Source organism: Betta splendens, chromosome 1, assembly GCF_900634795.4.
Source record: "Betta splendens chromosome 1, fBetSpl5.4, whole genome shotgun sequence".
In the NCBI taxonomy this organism is placed as follows: domain Eukaryota; kingdom Metazoa; phylum Chordata; class Actinopteri; order Anabantiformes; family Osphronemidae; genus Betta; species Betta splendens.
The window spans coordinates 11,828,055-11,846,823 of record NC_040881.3 but is presented as its reverse complement, the minus strand read 5'-3'; the positions used below and the strand labels follow the sequence as shown (position 1 = coordinate 11,846,823).

Here is an 18,769-nt window from a genome sequence, read left to right as displayed (position 1 = left end):
ACAGTGGTATTTATGGCTGATACGGGTGTTTGCTCTACAAGGCTTTGATTCAAATGCAAATCTACAGCTCAGCTTTGTCTGAGGCCAGAAGTTCTGTTTAATTCCAAACCACACCACTAGCTCACAGTTCAAACTGCTTTAATCAATCTGTAGGCACCTAAGGCTGCTTTCCTCCGGTCAGTTGGTGGGTGAGGTGCAGTAAAAGCAGCAGATGCTGCGTAGCAGAGCAGGGAGATGCAGGCCTGGCAGAGGTCAAGTCTCAAAGCTCAAGATCAAGTTGCATATTGCTGCTTAAATTATGACTTTTGTCAAACAAAATGCTAAGTGTACGGAACAACAGGCACTTCTGTAAATCTGTGCAAGATGGAATTTAGTGTGGGTTAGTTTGCTGAAATGAAAAGAAAAACAAAGAAAAAACAGCTCAACAAGTTCCAAAAGCCAGTGGCCATCTGAAAAGACAGGCCATGTGTGCTGCTGTAAACAGAACCAGCTTCATGCATAGCGCTGTATCTCTTCAGGGGACCGAGGAGCGCCTCTAAATATAGCGTGTGCTGAACTCTGCACCCTTCCATAGTTGTCTCATAAACACACACACGCACTGTACAGCACAACGCCTCATCTCTGCTCCGCTCAAACAACCCCCAGACCCGTATGTCCATGTCTGACTTTGACTTTGGGCCGGAACAGCGTCAAAGATGATGCTGGAACATTTTAACCCTGAGCGTGGCCTTGCATTTAACGTCATGAGAAGGAAGGAGACCACTAATGTCTTGTGTGTGTGTGTGTGTGTGTGTGTGTGTGTGTGTGTGTGTGTGTGTGTGTGTGTGTGTGTGTGTGTGTGTGTGTGTGTGTGTGTGTGTGTGTGTGTGTGTGTGTGTGCGTGTGTGTGCGCAAAAGGGGCCGTTTTCTAGTTGCACGTTCAATTAATGAAAGATGACGGAAACAAACGAATGGGCAGAGATGAAAAGAGAAGGAACAGCCGGCAGTCCACGAGATTCAGCTGCCGGCATCAAAGCTGTCAGCAACGAATTTAAGTCTTTGTACAGAGGTTTACAGCGGAGGGGGAGAGGACAGAGATGACGGCTCAGACAAAGGCTCGGCCACTAAGGCGGCGGAGATAAAGCGGCAGATGCAGGAGAGTCGTCTGCGGTTTGACAGGTGTGAGGGAGACAGAGGCTCATGAGAACCTCAGCAGTGAAGTAAATGCGGCCTTTGTGACTTTGAAAAAAGGCATGTTTGTCTCCGGCCTTGTTTTTTAAAGCTCGCATCACCGTATCGTGCTCATGTGGGTAAATAAAAAACACACTACTGAGAGAAAACCGGAGGGAAAATGAGCAAAATCCATCTAATTTGAAGCATTTTACATATTACTAGGCCGAACGTGTACGTCACTCATGAAAAGATGGATTTTATTATGAGCCCGCAGGAGAAATAAAAGCCGAAACCAGTGTATCCGTGTGTATAAATCACAAAGCAGCGGCGCATTTAAACCCCGCATCTTCTCCTGCTCTCTGCAGTCGTGATTATACGTTACGCGGGTCAATCCGCGCGTGCGTTCTCCCTCTGGGCCGGGTTTCTGCTTTTCTGACGCGCCGTCCGCCTTCTGGCAGCGCTCAGCCTGCAGCACCGCGACGCAGCAGAAACACAGCTCACGCAGGGCGCGAACACGGACGTTCGGGGAGGTTACCGTTCCCCGCAGTGTCAACAGAAGCGTGGCGGGGAGGACACCGTCGCGGATGTGCACAAGGATGCACTGAGCGCTGTCCAAACAATGCGCAGCGGGAGGCTAATGAAGCTGCTGCGCACCAGTGGGATTCAGCGTTTGTATTAGTTATCATTGGTTCGACACCATCGCTGTTTGATGTGGCACATCAAACAAGGCTAGCGGGTATCAAATGAGCAGCGCCGGGCTGGTTACAGGTGGAACGGTCCACGCTGCTGTCGCCTCCCGGGCCCGCGCATGTTTCACCGTGGAAGAGCCTCGTCTCCATCGGCCGATATCGGCCGTTAAACAACTGGAGCAAGGATTGAATGTGCTTGAAGAAGGCACTTGACCCAAAAAGAGCTGTGAAAAGAGACAAAAGCTCCGGATAATTATGAATCTGTTCATCATAAACAATGAGCAACGAGCCAAATGAGAAACTCCCCTGCCCACAGATAGAGAAGGGTGCAAACATGCAATATAGTATAAATGTTCTTTGTAGCAATAAAATTAGAATAAACTGTGATGTGAATGTGATTCCATCGAAACAGCCTTTTTTTAACTCAATAAATGAGTGATTTGGTCTAAACATATGAGAATGACACAATTGTGCTTGATTTGCTGTATGTTTGTCTCAACAAAAGCCCCCAAAACAAAGATATTACATTTACTATTAAAGGAAACTACAGCAAACATTCACACCCGAGGAGCCAAAACCGCCCACATTATGGTATTTTCTACTAAAAGCTAAAATTATAATTCCTTGCAGTTGCACGTTTATGTTCCATTGGCTGACGAACCGGCGTCTCGATGCTTCTCATCACATATTCGAGATCAGCTGGTCCGGCTTCTCGGAACTCCGCATGCTATAACAGCAGTAAATCGAAAGTGAGAGCGCACAAACAAAACCCCCGCCATCATGGATATATGGATTAACACGCACTCAATAAACCCCAGCGACTGCAAACATGCAACACTACAAACTATTTCAGTGATGTAATACAGTCCATTCTCATCCCCGTGCGTGTCATAATGATGAAGTAGCCATTATGAAATGCAACGGGCTGTCAGTCAACTACATTAATAGCCCAGGCTTGTCGATATTAGCTCCCTGAAGCGAATATGATGCTTCCAAACAAGCCTCGAGCCCAGACACAGTAGGTGCGGACGGGTCAACAGCATACACATTATTTAACATATGTGCATTTGCTCTATCACATCCCATGAACTAACTCTGACCCCGTCGACCTGAGTCAGGAAGCATCATTAGCGGGCGCTGTGCTGTGTCAATGCAGCGCGGCGCACACTATTCTCGGAGGGGACATTTGCAGGACTGAAAATAAAATGTCACTCTTGTTACAGAAATGCCACCGTCCCGCTCGTCACTCTGTCATTTCCAAGTGGTGACTGCGAGGCTCCCCCGTCCGGCGCCGCTGGAGGCCCTCGCCCTGGTTTTATGGGCGCGGAGGTTTAATAATTGATGGCTAAGCAGATATTATAAAGGAGGGACCTTTCGCTCTTCGAGGAACCAATCGGCGTCGGGTATTATTTATTTACCAGGTCACGCGTGGTTTTATGACAGAAGAAAAGGGAGAGGCCAGGACTTCCAGAGGTGCAGGTGACAAAAACGTCTCCAGAGGGCTGTTTGCGCACGATAAGCTTGTTTTTTGCCAAACGCCGACGGCACCATCGGCCCTGATGGTGTGCGGTCATGCAAAAACATGTGAAGCCGTCAACGCTCCGACACCTTGAACTGACTCATTGACGGGGCCGCTGTCGCCCCGAGTGGGAGCGAGCGGTGGCGGGCTGGGGAGCACGCGGCCTCCCACCCCCGCGCTGGAGGCCGCAGACGAGGGCGAGTGGATGGATTAACGCGCGCACACAGGTTAATGCGCGTGTGCTTTTACGCGGACGCCTCCCGGACAAAGGCGCCGGCAGACGAGGCGCTATGAAGCATCTAATGTATTAGTGTCATGAGTAATGCCTCAGTGAAGACCTCTGCGCGTCTTACTCACTCTGACGCTCCTGAGAGAGGAGCTTCTGAATCATTGGGATCAAACGGCTTGCATGGAGAAGTGTTTATCTTCTGCTCAACAGCTCTGCGAGCAGAAATCTGTCGGGAGGACAGATTCTAATCCAGTCATTAAATGTCATACTGCCAGTGTTTCAACGCTACTGTCACACTTGCTTAGGATGACAAATAATTATCCTGTTAAAATTATGGTATTCATCTTCCCAATCCAATCTGCTTTTGCATATATCATATAGGGAAAGTGTGTGTGTGTGTGTGTGTTTATGACACTTTACAAAATGCAAGGCTGTTCATTTGATTTACAGTTATTTACATTTTCTATGATTCAGCGTCATATAGAACTGAATGGAGAAACCATCCCCTTGTTCTAAGCACCTGAAAATACAGAAGACTGAGTTTTGATAAACACGCTGAGACCAAATTAAAGTATCTATAACTGAATGAGAATGAACCCGCACTGTTACCTGGGCACTTACAGAGAGTCAAACTTTGGCAAGTCCAGGAGTTTCCACATTAGATGAGGAATCCTGAGAGTTGCGAGGAGCTGACACCGGCCGGTTAATAGCGACTCCACCTTCCATGTGAGCATCTTTGCACAGTCGCTGCTTCTTCTTATTTTCCCGTTCTGTTCCACCTGCTCTCTAAAACACCTGTCCTTCCTTTTTCCCTCAACTTCCGCTTTTTGCCTCAACTTACTTCCTTTTTGCCAGACTGGTTGACGGTTCTGAGCAGAAGCATCACTCAGAGAACCCTCATAGACCATGAACAGCAGTGCTGATATCAAAAGAAGCACTGGAGGTAGAGGTTCTACTGGAGGTTTGACATTTGGAACAGGTTTCTAATGATTTGACCACAGGGACACTCGTTGTGGGTAAACAAATTATGTCAAGTAGCAAAATAGTACACACACACACAAACACACAAACACACACACACACACACACACACACACACACACACACACACACACAAACACACACACACTTTCATCATGCATTAAGCTGCTTGAAGCACCTCTTTTTTTTCACATTTCCCTCTAGAGGGGCTTTAAAAAGTGTTACTCAGGTGTTGGTCAGTTTTTATTTACCTTGGCACTGGAATCCTTGTTTTCCAAATCCCCTGTGAAAGAGAAAAGGTTGCATTAAATAGTTGTTAAGTCAATCAAATGTTTTCATTATTCTATACGGAGAAGCATTAAACAACAAATCCAGAGAGACAAGGTGTTGCATTACTGAACAACAGGACTGCTCCTACACGTTTAAATGACAAACCTATTAATTATTTATTCTCCTCAACCAAAGCAACAGAACATAACACAACCAAAAGTGTGTGGACAACTTTGTGTGTTTCACGCTTGAAGGCGCTCCTTGGTGTCATTAAACCCAAATGTTGACGCTTCGCTACATGACCCATTGGACAAACAAGAGCGTACTGTGCTCCCTACGTCACATCAGCAGCTTAGGAAACACCCTTTATGATTTCAAAGAGCACAGTCCTCATGCACCATGTTCCTCATCCTATGGGGGAAGGCGACAGTGCAGCCAAGAACCCGTCAGAACCACCTGTGAATATGCAATAATAGCATTATAAGCATGAGTGCAGCTATTTGGATGTTATATGATAACAGGCAGTAACCGGTCCTCATGAACCTGAATATACAGGCTCTAAACAAACCTTAATAATCAACAAGTGGTTTGTTTGTAGCTTTCAGAACAGACTGGGCGCAGGTTCTGGTGCAGAAATGTTAAAGGCCGCTGGCAATGAAAGGTCTGACATCCCACTCCCATCCGCCAGACAGCAGACTGCGGCTGCAAGTTTACATCCCTCACGTGAGGCGGCGAAGCCTGTTCAGCCCCCACAGCCCCCACCACACAGTGGATTTAAGTGGAAAGCCTTCATATCTCAGGTAAGTGTCGCGCGGAAGCCATCCAGGGACTTCAGCCAGCTCCACTCTCCATATCAGCACAGCACCAATGTGTCAATCAGGGGCAACGGCTAGAAAAATGGACTTTAAACAGCTGGAGTTTAGTTTCCTGCCACGACTGATACTGGTGGATGATCACAGTTCAAGTTCAGGTTAGAGGGATTCTGGCCTATTCCTTCAGCCACATGACAAGCACAAGATCCTTTCCATGACACAAACGGGATATAAACCCATAATCGTGGAACTGCGAGTGCACATGATGCAAGTCTGTAATTATATTCAGTGCTGCGCTAATAACATCAACAGCGTGACTCCTCCCATTTCGGGACTGCCTGGGTCAAATCTGGACGAACTGGGATTCCCTGGACTGAAATAAACCAGAGACAACCCCGAGGACCTGCGATCGCCCATGTTGCCTCGCTCCACTGGGGGGGAAAGGGCGCATCCCATGTGCGGCGGCGCTTGCGAGTAAAAGTTGGCCCGAAGTTGCGCTGGATGAGCGGCGCGGCGCGGCGCGGCGCGGCGCGGCGCGGCGCGGCGCGGCGCGGAGCCCGCGAGGCTGAAGTCCGCGACGCGCAACAGGCGGGCGGTCGCGCGCCCAGGTGGAGGAGGCGAGCGGCGGCGGGCTTACCAGATGAAGTCGGTGCAGTGGCTGCAGAAGGTCGGCTGCTTGAAGAACCTGGCTATGAATTTGTGGTTCTTGATTTCGTGGACGTTCTTTTGCCTCAGGGCGCCCTTGCGCGCGAACCGATTGGCGACGTCCGCGGTGGACGACTCGTTGGAAGTCACATCAGCCATGTCCGGCGGAGGGTCGGGGCAGCGCTGCGGCTTCGCGGAGTTCACGAGCCCGTGTGGACGCAGAGGCAGAGCCGTGTGGGGCCAGCGGGGAGCGAGCGGCGGTGTGCGCTGGAGACGCTGTGCTCGCTGTCTGAGGGCTTTCCCTGCCTGTCGACACCGCTGGGCTGCTCCGCTGACAGCTCGGCACGTTGTCAAGCTAGGCGCGCCGCGAAAGGGTCACATCCGGCCCCTCCTTCAAAGTAAAAGCATCCTTTCCCCGGCGGCCGTGGCAGAGGCAATGTTTCCCACCTTGGTTACTTTAGAAAAATCAACGTATCTAACAGTTGTTAATGTCAGTAAGGCAATAACTCAATCATCATCATATTATATTAAATAAGCAGGTGTTTTTGTTGTATTCTTGCATCTGCTTATTTTTCAATCTCAGACGCAGTATTATAGTCAAACCTGTGGAGCCGTCATTTAAATCATATTCAGCATGATCGCTTTCCGTGTGCCCTGATTTAGATTTGAAAGACCTGTAACTTCCGGCCTGTGGTGCCTTTGTCTTCGAGTAACTTGACGCTGCTTTGCCGGTTGATGTGACGCAACAGGCTGCTCTGTCTGTGTGTGTGTGTGTGTGTGTGTGGGGGGGGGGGGGGGGGGGGGGGGGGTCCCTGATTCAAGAATATAGGGTGGTACAGCAGGAAATCAGGGGGTGAGGAGACGCGATGCTGTGAGAGAACGCGAGACTCTGCGAGAACAGCACGAGAAATTCAACAAGGCGGCGCGACACCGGTAGTAAACAACAGCGCGACAAACTATCCGCCAATTTAAATAAATAACTACCTCATTTTTCGGAAAATAATCAACCACCCTACCATTCTGGATAACATCGAAGAAAGTTTCGAGTACATCGACGAGTGCTTCGAGCGTCTGGTAATGGGGAAAAAGGAGACGGCTCCAAACAAGCGTTCCCGTCCGTCTGACTCACCTGAGTCACCTGGAGCTAGCTCGGCGGACAAAAACATCACGGACATCCTGGAGTCCATCGAAAAAAAAATAACAAGTTTCGACGCACGTCTGGCGCTAGTGGAACTCCTCCACAAAGAGTTTATGGCCCTCCGCGACTCCCTGGAATTTAGCCAGCAGCAGGTGATTTCTCTCGCCACCGAGAACGAGGCCCTGAAAGGAACGGTGCAGTCCCTGACGGAGGATGTCGCTCAGCTAGCGGCCGAAAATAAAAAAATAAAAGAAGGTATCATCGATCTGCAGGCCCGCAGCATGAGGGACAACCTGGTGTTCTCGGGGATTCCAGAACAGGCGGAGGAAAACACGGAAACCACAATTAAAAACTTCATTAAACAACAGATGAAGATCCCAGCGGAAGTTGTCGACAAGATGGCGTTCCACCGTTCGCATAGACTAGGAGGAAGACGACCGGATGGCCAGCGTCCTCGACCCATCGTTGCCAAGTTTCATGACTTTAAGCAGAAGGAACTGGTTAAGAGCCGGGGCAGACAGCTGAAGGGAACCGACTACAGCGTCAACGACCAGTTCCCCAAGGAGATCCTCGACCGCCGCCGCCGACTGTTCCCCATCCGTAAGAGGTTCATGGCAGAAGGCTGCAGGGCCGTCATCAGCGTCGACAAACTGTACGTCAACGGAGAGCTCTACCGGGACCGGGAAGCAACTCCGTGGCTGTACTAGCAGGTGGTATGTAAAAACAATGGTTTAATGTATAAGGTTTGTTAAAAAAAAACAATAGATGTAATGCAACTATGTGTTATAACTTTACATCCAGTATTCAAACTCGTTCTCTCGCAGATGTTTCATATAAATGTTTATTGTCATTCTAATGTCACTCACTCACTCACTTTGCAAAGCGCTCACCATACGTAATCACCCACTTTCCTTTCACTTTAATTTTCCTTCCCTTTACTCTTTTTCCTTCACCTACTTTCACTCCACACTGTGTACATCCTTCTTTCCTCGATTCTTCTTCCACGTAGTCAGCCAGCTATGTAGCCCTCCAGCAGCCACACACAAACATCTACTGCACAGGGGAATCACGTGCACATACATAGATAACACACAACTCAGAATACACAGGTACTTAAGGTTAGCCACACACCTAAAGTCTGTCACACTACATACACACAAGACTAGTGATCCACAGCAGTCAGGTAAGATATGACACCACTGAAGATTGTCACTTGGAATGTACGTGGAATCAATAAGAAGGAGAAACGATTTAAAATATTTAACCATTTGAAAACCCTACAAGCAGACATTGTTTTACTACAGGAAACTCATATTCCCAAAATTATAAATTACACTCTGGCATCAGCAGAGTTCCCACATGCTTACTTAGCCGGTTACAATTCTAAACAAAGAGGGGTCGCCATCCTGATAAATAAAAGATTAACTTTACGCATAACGATACCATTGTAGATCCAGAAGGGAGATATATAATCATTAATATCTTGATAGGAAACATTGAATATTGCATAGCTAATGTGTATGGCCCTAATGCTGACGACCCCTCTTTCTTTCACAGCTTCTTCACATCACTGTCTGCTCACTCTGGTTCCAAACTTATAGTAGGAGGGGACTTTAATTTAGTATTTAACCCAGAGTTGGACAGGCTAAGCAAAGCTGTGAGCAACAGGAACTGGCAATCAGTACAGACCTTAAAACAGTACATGGATGACTTTGGTCTCTGTGACACATGGCGTTCTCTTCATCCTACATCCAGGGAATATACCTTTTTCTCGCCAGTTCACCACTCTCACTCCCGTATAGATTATATTTTAGTAAATAACTCAGTCTTACAAGATGTCTCTGACACCAATATTCACTCTATCACAATCAGTGATCATGCACCAATGTCCATTTCGATGATTAAGACAGCCACACCATCAACCAGGAATTGGAGGTTTAATACATCATTACTCAATGATCAAGACTTCATCAGTTATGTCAGGAGAGAATGGAAAACCTTTATAGAAATCAACGATACACCGGAAATCTCACCCTGTGTTCTTTGGGAGACTGGGAAGGCAGTTATGCGCGGTAGAATTATTTCATATTCATCACACAAGAAAAAAAAGGACATGTTACTTGAATTAGAATTAGAGCAAAAAATAAAATCTCTAGAGATTAAATATGCAGCCTCTCCAACCAATGATGTCCTAGAAGACCTAAAGAATCTAAAGCTGAAATTAAATAATATAATTGATTGCAAAACTCAGTTTCAGATAGACCAATTACGCTGGGAGAATTTTGACCATGCTAATAAATGTGGTAAATTTCTAGCTAACCAATTAAAAAATAATAAAGAGAAACAAATCATCCATTCAATAACTAATAAGGTAGGCAACATTACTCGTGATCCCCATGAAATAAATGATACCTTTAAAAACTTTTACCAAGAGTTATATACGTCCCAAATAGATCCACCCACCTCAGCCATAGAGGCGTTTCTGAATAAACTAGAACTGCCAAAGCTAAATGAAGAACAATCTACAACTCTAGACTCATTGTTATCTTTGGCAGAACTACATGAAGCTCTGCAGGAGATGCCCAATAAAAAAGCTCCAGGACCAGATGGATTCCCAACTGAATTTTATAAAGAGTTCTGGTCCATGCTGGCACCCAGCTTTTACAAAATGTTAGCTGAAATTAAACAACAACATTCATTACCCACAAATATGAATTCTGCCTTCATAAGCCTGCTCCAAAAACCAGGGAAAGACCCTACACTCCCATCGAGTTATAGACCAATTTCACTAATAAATGTAGATCTAAAAATAGTGTGTAAAGCACTTGCTAGAAGACTAGAAAAAATCACTCCATATATAATTCACTCTGATCAAACAGGCTTCATTAAAGGTAGACAGTCAACAAACAATATGAACAGACTAATTAATTTAATTGATTATGTCACCATCCATAAACTAGAGACAGCCATCGTCTCCTTAGATGCAGAAAAAGCTTTCGATAGAGTAAACTGGAAATTTCTTTTAGCCACTCTGCACAAATTCGGCATTGGGGAAACATTCATAGACTGGATCCAAATATTATACAACTCAGCAAACGCTGCAGTCAGAACAAACAACCAGATCTCACCAAGGTTTAATCTGCATAGAGGGACAAGACAGGGCTGCCCACTGTCCCCATCACTATTTGCAATATTTATTGAACCTCTAGCCGCAGCAATAAGACAGCATGAAGGAATTACTGGAATATCGACCAAATCAGTAAATCATAAAATAAGTTTATATGCTGACGATGTGTTACTGTTTCTCCTTGAGCCACAGACGTCTCTTCCTACAACTATCAGCCTCATAGATGAATTCTCAGGACTTTCAGAGTACTCTATTAACTGGACCAAATCTATAGTGCTACCACTTAACCTTAAGGTGACTAACATCTCCTCTACCACACTCCATTCAGGAAACATTAAATACTTGGGCATTGAATTGTCGTCTAGGCTATCAGAGCTTATTGATCTAAACTACAATCCACTATTAAAACAAATAGAAGCCAACCTCAAAAGATGGCAGTCCTTACCCATTTCACTTATGGGAAGAATTGCCACCATAAAAATGATGATCCTGCCAAAAATTAATTACATATTTTCAATGATTCCAACTCAGCCAGCCCAGGCGTGGTTTAAGACATTAGACTCCTACATCTCACAGTTTTTGTGGAAAACCAAGCCACCACGAATTAGTTTAAAAACTCTTCAAAAATCCAGACGCTGCGGCGGCCTAGAACTACCTAACTTCCACCACTATTTTCTTGCCAATAGACTGAACCATGTCCACAAATGGATAAAATCCATGCCAGCAGACTCCTCCTGGATAGACATTGAACAAACATTTTGTGGAAATATTAAAGTTGCAGATCTGCCCTTTATCAGCACCAAAATCAAACATCATAGTTGTTACCAGAACATTAGCATAAAAGCATCTCTGCAAGCCTGGTGGGAGTTTCTTAAAATTAATGGGTCTTCGCTTACTCTTTGCCAAAACACACCTCTCTGGAACAATCCAGACATCATACAAAACAAAAAGGCAATACACTTTCCAACTTGGCATATCAAAGGGATAACACATCTGAAACATGTTTTCACAAGAGACAAGTTTACCTCTTTTGAAGAACTAGTGTCTCACTATGAAATCACTAGTGCCAATTTCTTAGAATACCAACAACTAAAGTCAATACTTAATGCAAAAAGTAAGAATACTGCCATCCACATGCAACCACCACCAGTAATAGAGCGATTTATTGATATATCAGGGAAAAGGACAGTATCCAAAATCTATATCTTAATTTCCAATGTAGACCAGACAGTGAGCCTTCCGATCTCTAAATGGGAAGCTGATCTCAATATCACCACTAATTACACATTCTGGAATAACATATGTTCTAATTTATTCAGAATGACAAAAAATACAAATTTACAACTAATACAATACAAAATTCTTCATAGAACTCACTATACAGGACAAAGGATGTTCCAAATGGGTCTCACAAACTCAAATATTTGCCCTCACTGTACAGATAACACAGCAGATAGATTCCTACATGCATTCTGGTCATGCTCACCTGTGCAGCAATTTTGGCAAAGAGTATGTGAACACCTGTCAACCCAGTTAAGCTGTCCAATCCCAGCAGCCCCTGCACTTTGTCTTCTAGGAGATCTAAGTGGGCTTGATCTAGAGACAAACTCATCACACACACTCCTTTCTGCCCTCTGTGTCGCAAAGAAATCCTCATGTACTGGAAACAAAAACAAAATTAATTATCACTCAGTACTTGAACAGCTTGTTAGATTACACCACCCTAGACACATTGTCTGCTTCATCAAATCAATGACCAAAACTATACTCTGATTGATTCCATTTCCAGGTAAGGATGCGTGGGGCTCGGGTGCTGCGTCATGTCTGGCACAGTGGTGGGGGGGTGACTGGTGGTTGGTGGTGCCTGCCTGCCTAAAGAACCGGGACAACGGGTTGGTGGACTCAGGGCTGGCCGCAGGGGTCCCCTGCGGCGGGGGTGTGGTGGCTGCTGGGACCGGCGGCCCTGTGCCGGGGTGGGACCATTTTGAGGGTTGGCGTGTGCCTGTCTCCGGAGAGCCGGAGGCGGGCCTCCCTGCCGGTGTGCGGGGGCGGACCTGGGGGTGGAGACCTGGGTAACCTGCGTCCGGGGGACTCCCTCTGGGGGTGCCTGCCTGTGCCCGGAGGGGTGTCTCTCCCCTGGGGCGCTGCCCCTGCTCGGGTGGGGCGCTGCCTGCCCTAGCGGTCCGACGCCCTCTGGTAACTGCTCGGGCCTGTTGCAGGGGGGGTTGGCGGACTACTCAGGCTAGAACCTTCATTGGGCCCTGGGCGGAAGCTGGCCCTCAATGCACAACCGCAGAGTATGTGTGTGGGTTTGAGTGTCACACTACACGGGGCGAGCATGGGCATACTTGAGCGAGAGAATGGGTAAGTGTGAAAGAAGGGTGAGGATGGCTCTGGCTGTGCTGCGTGTGGCGCCTGGGCAGTAGTACTGCGGTCCCTGGGTCTCGGCTGTCCCTTCGTGGCTGGGGGTTGTGGGGGGTGGTGGGATAGGTAGCAGAGCCAGTCGGGAACCTGGCTCTGCGGACCCTGGAGCTCTGCTTCCCAACTACATTTCTCCGCATTCATCCACTTAGGTCTGCAAGGGGCGTCCTGCTGATGGAGGGACCAGGGCTACTGGGAAGTGGTTCCGTCCCTTCCAAGTGGGATGCTCTGCAGTTTTAATTGCATTAGTCATACACACTTGTCCAGGAATCTGGGGGCTCCTTCCGGGAGGGCCAGTAGACTTCCCATTGATGGCTCTGTCTGCTGGACCCCCCGGAGAATTGGGTATCTCCTAAAGTTCCTCATACTTAGCTACATACACATACATTTAGGGCCGGGGGTGGGCTCTTTCACTGGGGCTTGGGGCTGAGGCCAGTTGTGGCCTCGGCCACTGGCCCTGATGGAGAGATCACCACCCAGTTTTAACTGCAAAAAGACATTTAGGGCGCGGGGGGGCACTGTCCGGGGGACACACCGTCAGCCAGCGGTTGTGCTCCTGGAGGTGTCACCCACCTTCAGTGCACTTTAGTTCCACACACTCACGTCCAAGCTGGGTTGCAGGGTTCTGGGGTGCCTTTTTCTGCTGCCCTCTGCCTCCTCCGGGTTGGGGGGGGGTCGGTCGGGGCTCGGGAGGAGCTGCGGTCCCTGCCTGGGGCCACATGGACGGCAGGCCGGAGACCTACCCTCCCCACGAATGTGATCAAGCGAATGGTGTGGGTGGGAGAATGTATCTGAGAGTGCATTGGTTCACGTATGATTGACTAGTTTGTTGTGAGAGAGTCTATGGTGTGTGTGTGTGTTGATGTGATGATGTGTGTTGCACATGTGCATCTGTGTTTGTGTGAGTTGGTATGCGTGTGGTGCGGTTGAAGTGTGGGGGGTCCGGTTTTTCACCCGGGGTACGATGATCGTCTGCCTGGGTGGTCTCTTTTCTGCTGACCCCACCAATTGCTGGCCTTGTGCTGCAGGCCGCTGTAGCGCCAGGGGATGAGGTCGGGCCGATAGGGTAGGCCCCGCTCCGCCCGTGTGGGGGTGGTGGACTGGGGGCGGGCCCCACTCTGGGCGCGGGGGCATCTTCTGGCGGGCTCCCTACGGACCGTGGGTCCTCGGGCTCTACTCTTTCAGGCCGACCCTCCCGCCGGGGGGAGTGTTTTGCCCCTGGTTCTCATGGGGCGGACAGCGTTGACCCACGGTGGCCCACTCTGGCCTCGGGTGCTGTCTCTGTGGCTGCTGCAGCTCTGCCTGGGGGGCTCTGTGTGGGCGGCTTGGGTCGCAACACCTGCCCTCCTGGAACTGAAGGTGTGTGTGCTCCCTGGCTGCTAGGATTCCTTCCTCTGCTTGCTGGATGGGCGTAGTGGTGGAGCCCCTCACATCACCCTGGCTTCCACAAGTGGCATTGTTCATGCACCAACGTCTGCCTCACCCTTTGGGTGAATAATGTTAAGCTACAGCCTTACTAACCTTGTAGTGGGACACTTTCCAAATCCAACTGTAAGTATTATTGATACTTATCACTACCAACATGAACAATGTGTGAATATGGAATTTGTGGTGTTGTATGTCATGACTTTTATTAAGTAGTATGGGATATGTATAATAATGCACATATGTATGTATATTGTATGTATATGTTTGTATTAGTATGTGCACATACCTTAGCACTATTATTGGTATTAGTATTAATCTCCAAGGTAAACCACAGCACAAAAATTGTTTAGTTATGAATGTGTTAGCCTAAGGTACATCCATGCTTCTTATTTATTTTATTTATTTTATTTTTTTTTTTTGCTCCGATTGTTTACTTAACAGATTTGCTTGGTTTCAGCAGCTGGTTGCACCCCTTACCCCCCCCTCCCCCCCACCCTCCCGCATACACACCCTAAAGCAGAAACCTAACCTGTCCACCAACACAGCAACATCACACACATTTTGGATTAGCTAAATAAACCATTAAATAAACCATAAATCAGGAAGAGTATATATATTCTATATATACTCTTCTTGTTAAAGCAAAGCTGTCCATCACAATATGGCATTCAGCGTAATATATGCTGCTTGCTTAACTGCTGGACAGAACAAAAAAAAAAAAAAAAAAAAAAAAAAAAAAAAAAAAAAAGTAAAAAAAAAAAAAAAGAATATAGGGTGGAGGCGCCACCTTGCGGATAATGTGCGCATTGCGCGTTCAAGCGCCGAAATTGTAAACATGCTCTGTAGTAGCTTATCTGGGTGACTTTAGCTTTGTGTGCCATTTTCAGTTGTAAATGTTTCCCACCATTTAGAAATAAAAGAAAATTGTGATTTTTTTTTATTCATGCTATGAACTATTAAATGTATCACACAGCGTCTTAGCTAATGCCTCCAGCCACAATGTCACAGTATGCAATCAGTTATTATTTATTAAGCACAAACAGGCTGATTGCCTCATAGATTATTAATGCACGTTTACAATCAAGATTGCAGCGCTTGTCTCTGATAATGTGGTTCATTTAGTTTAACAAATTGTCCTTAAAGATCATTTGTTGTATTTGTTTGATCGCCTTTTGACTATGATGGAATCATTTCCTACTCACATCTCAGCAGCTCGTGTTTTATTTAACTGGAAGCTTCACATTTGAAATGATTTTTCACAGCCCTTGCCAAATATTTGGACTTGCTTGTATAACTGAATCAACTTTTGTTCCCAAAGGGTCACCAACCTGCAGGTTGGCCCGACAAATTCTCTCCATCTTATGTGAAATCAAATCCAGATATTCTGTTCAGACCAACATATAACAAAGAAATGAGACTTTTGCATAATGCCGTTTATCCGCCCCTGTGAAGGACACACACTATGTCAAATCATTTGACCCAGTTAGATTTCATTTTTGTGGCTCTGAGGCTTTATCCTTTGAAAAAATGGGACTACTGTATATCGCTTGAATGCTGATTGCTCCTATAATCCCCAAGCCCTATGGCAGAGGGCACACACTGTAGCCTAACGTGTTTTTTCTGTTGCATTATATGAACTAGAGCAGTGACGGTAAATGTTTTAAGCTCTGTTATTCAAGTGCTGAATGTGTTTGTATTCTGTGCATCTCTTCTTTTTATCAGTCATGAATATCAATCATTCCAGGAGGGCTCTGGCACAGAATCAAGGTTATTGATCAACTCCCGGTAAACATGCAGAAGCTCAGACCTTTGAGCCTAATCAATAGGAGCTTCCAGTGGCATGTGATTGGCGCGGGCTTTCAGGGAGATGATTACCCAGCGGTCTTTGAGCTGACTCCATCCCCACTGAAAGAAGGCTTCACTGCCAAGATGATGGCTCCAACTTTGGCTTTTGTACTCTTCTGCCAAGTGGCTTTATTCTCAACTGTAACGTCAACGAAAGGTAAAATAAGCACACACGCAATGGATCTCCTTGTGTTTGAGCATCTCATGCATTCCAAGCTGTTAAAAGTCTCAATAAGCTGCAACATTGCAACTCTTGCTCTCTATTTATATGTTTCCAATGGTGCCTCCAATAACCAGTGTGTGGCCGCCCACCTGTGACTGACGGGGTCGACGCGTCCGCTCTGAAGCGCGTGTACGAGGTGGCAGAAGAGGTGACCCTTGCGTGTGAACAGGGGTACTCGCCTTCCACAGCGACCCCTCAGCGGATAACATGCACCGCCGCGGGGGAGTGGACACGGTCCAACTTGGCCTGTTCCCGTGAGTTATGAATACATAGGGGGCCTCTTATTAATTATATGTTTTCTTCGTATACTGCTGTTCAATCCTGATTCATACGCTCATGTTTCACCAATGAGACGTGTAAATCATATTGTCATACATGCTTATAGCTAAGATGTGCCCGATACCGAGACTCCTGCAGCCATTAGCCCTGGGAAGGACAGAGGCTCCGTTCAAGAGTGTGCTGAACTTCACGTGTGATGCTGGGTAAAGTCACTTTTGCAGCCGTTACCTGTTCTTCCATGTGTTAGTGTGACATCTGACGCCAGGCTAACCTTCTGCTCCTCAGGTACGTGATGCAAGGAGCCAACGTGAGCACATGCTTGCACGACGGCACCTGGAGCAATCCTCCGCCTCTCTGCAAAGGTATCGGAGGAAGTGACTGTACCAGTGTGCACCAGTATCCGCTGTACAGGAAGTAAGGCTGTACTGTTAAAGTCATGTTCTCCACACAGCTGTGACCTGTCCTCTGCCCAAGCCGCCCAACGACGGGAGGGTTGTCCATGACAGAACCTTTACTGGGACCACCACTATTTACGGACAGACCTGGAGCTATGAGTGTAACCCACCTAAAGCTCCCAGTTATGAAAGGGGATCCTGTCTGGCTGATGGAAGCACGACTGGAGCCCCGGTGTGCCGAGGTGACACCGATACGTTCCACTGCAGCGACAGCTTTAAAGAGGAGGCTTCTTTTGGTTGTTCTGAAAAACGTGTTGACCTGGTTAATTGGTTTGATCTCCCCAGAGGTGAGCTGCCCCATTCCAACAGGTTTGCCAAATGGCGTCATCACCTTTGCCGTCATGAGGCAACATGGCTACAGAGAGAAGGTCAAATACGCCTGCAATGAGCACTATGTTATGGAAGGCGAGGCCGAGATGCAGTGTCAAAACACAGGAAACTGGTCGTCCAAACCAGTCTGCAGAGGTGAGTCAAATTCATTGAAAAAACAGGTTTGTCAACATTGCAAAGGTGAGAGTTAACTGTGCTTTTTCCCACTCAGCTCCCTGCACAGTGGGAATAAAAAGAGGCCGCATCTTCTACAATGCCAGGAAGCTCTGGATTGCAGACCTGAAACCCAACAGAGTCCTTCACGGGGAGCCGGTTGTCTTCTACTGTCTGAACAAAGCCGAGAGGTGTGGCTACCCTGTGGCCAGCGTCTGTAATGATGGATCACTCCCCATCCCAGAATGCTTTGAGGGTGAGTTCCACTTTGAGCTAATATTAAATATTATCCCACTGTAAAAAATGACAGTTTGAGAGAAAAGCTTATGTTCCCATATGGTCAGACGTATTTTATGATAAAGGTTCCATATCCGCTTCTGCCTTCCTGCTTTTAGAACCCAGCAAGATGGAGTATGCATTAAAGCCAAAAAGCCTTCCATCAGAAATCGAAATGTGCGCTGCTTCACCCCCTGCGAGCGCCACACGCTCTCCAAGGCCTTCGTAGCATCACACGAGATGAGCTGGAACACGTCGAATGCCGGCTGGACGTTGCAAATGATTAATAGTTAATAATTAACAGTTGTGCTCTAAGGCAGATGGCATTCCTCATTTGTTTCCATTTTAAATGAGAATAAATACCAGCCATTTGTGAAAAACTGAAAAGATGTTTTCATTACTGTTGTGGCGTCTGTTCCTACACTGCATAGCTGTTTCGACAGAAAAACATTTGCAATAGACATTTAAAAGTGGGACATCTAGAGAGGAGCAGGAGAAGTTCCCGGTTGCTGTCTCCAAGATGGCGGTGTATTTGGCCATTATGCATTTTTAAAATTGTACATTTTCCATTTGTATTTTCCCTTTAATAACGGTGCATGTGGTCCAGGTACACGACCACATGTGGCTGAGAGATGTTCTATGTTTCTAGGTCATTGTGACGAACCCCTGTCTTATTAAACACATTTATGAGATTTGTTCTTATTTTAGTTTATTTGTAATTTTTTATATATCTATATAATATCTAAAATGTTTTTGGGCTGCTTCACAACAACAAGTGTCCACTTTGGGAGTTCCCA

At 46.8% G+C, this 18,769-nt stretch overlaps 2 protein-coding genes across 5 annotated transcripts in view; one reads left to right on the top strand and one right to left on the bottom strand.

Moving 5' to 3' along the window:
• prkcaa (protein kinase C, alpha, a) overlaps positions 1-6,656 on the bottom strand; it is a 69,861-nt gene extending 63,205 nt beyond the window's left edge. For 3 of the 4 annotated variants that reach the window (XM_055507539.1, XM_029135925.3, XM_055507540.1), the window contains exons 1-2: positions 6,290-6,656; positions 4,822-4,853 (exon numbers count right to left, since the gene is read on the bottom strand). In XM_055507539.1, coding sequence (XP_055363514.1) covers positions 4,822-4,853; positions 6,290-6,456 — 199 coding nt within the window. In that variant the 5' untranslated portion in view covers positions 6,457-6,656. The remainder of the gene's footprint in view (positions 1-4,821; positions 4,854-6,289) is intronic. The other variant, XM_029136765.3, reaches the window with a different exon arrangement.
• An 8,551-nt stretch (positions 6,657-15,207) lies between these two features.
• On the top strand, positions 15,208-18,663 carry LOC114847656 (beta-2-glycoprotein 1-like). The gene is made up of 8 exons (XM_029137948.3): positions 15,208-16,413; positions 16,554-16,733; positions 16,865-16,961; positions 17,044-17,120; positions 17,210-17,395; positions 17,499-17,678; positions 17,755-17,952; positions 18,092-18,663. The coding sequence occupies exons 1-8, from the start codon at positions 16,203-16,205 to the stop codon at positions 18,199-18,201; spliced, it is 1,239 nt and encodes a 412-aa protein (XP_028993781.1). The 5' UTR covers positions 15,208-16,202; the 3' UTR covers positions 18,202-18,663.
• The last annotated feature ends 106 nt before the right edge of the window (positions 18,664-18,769 follow it).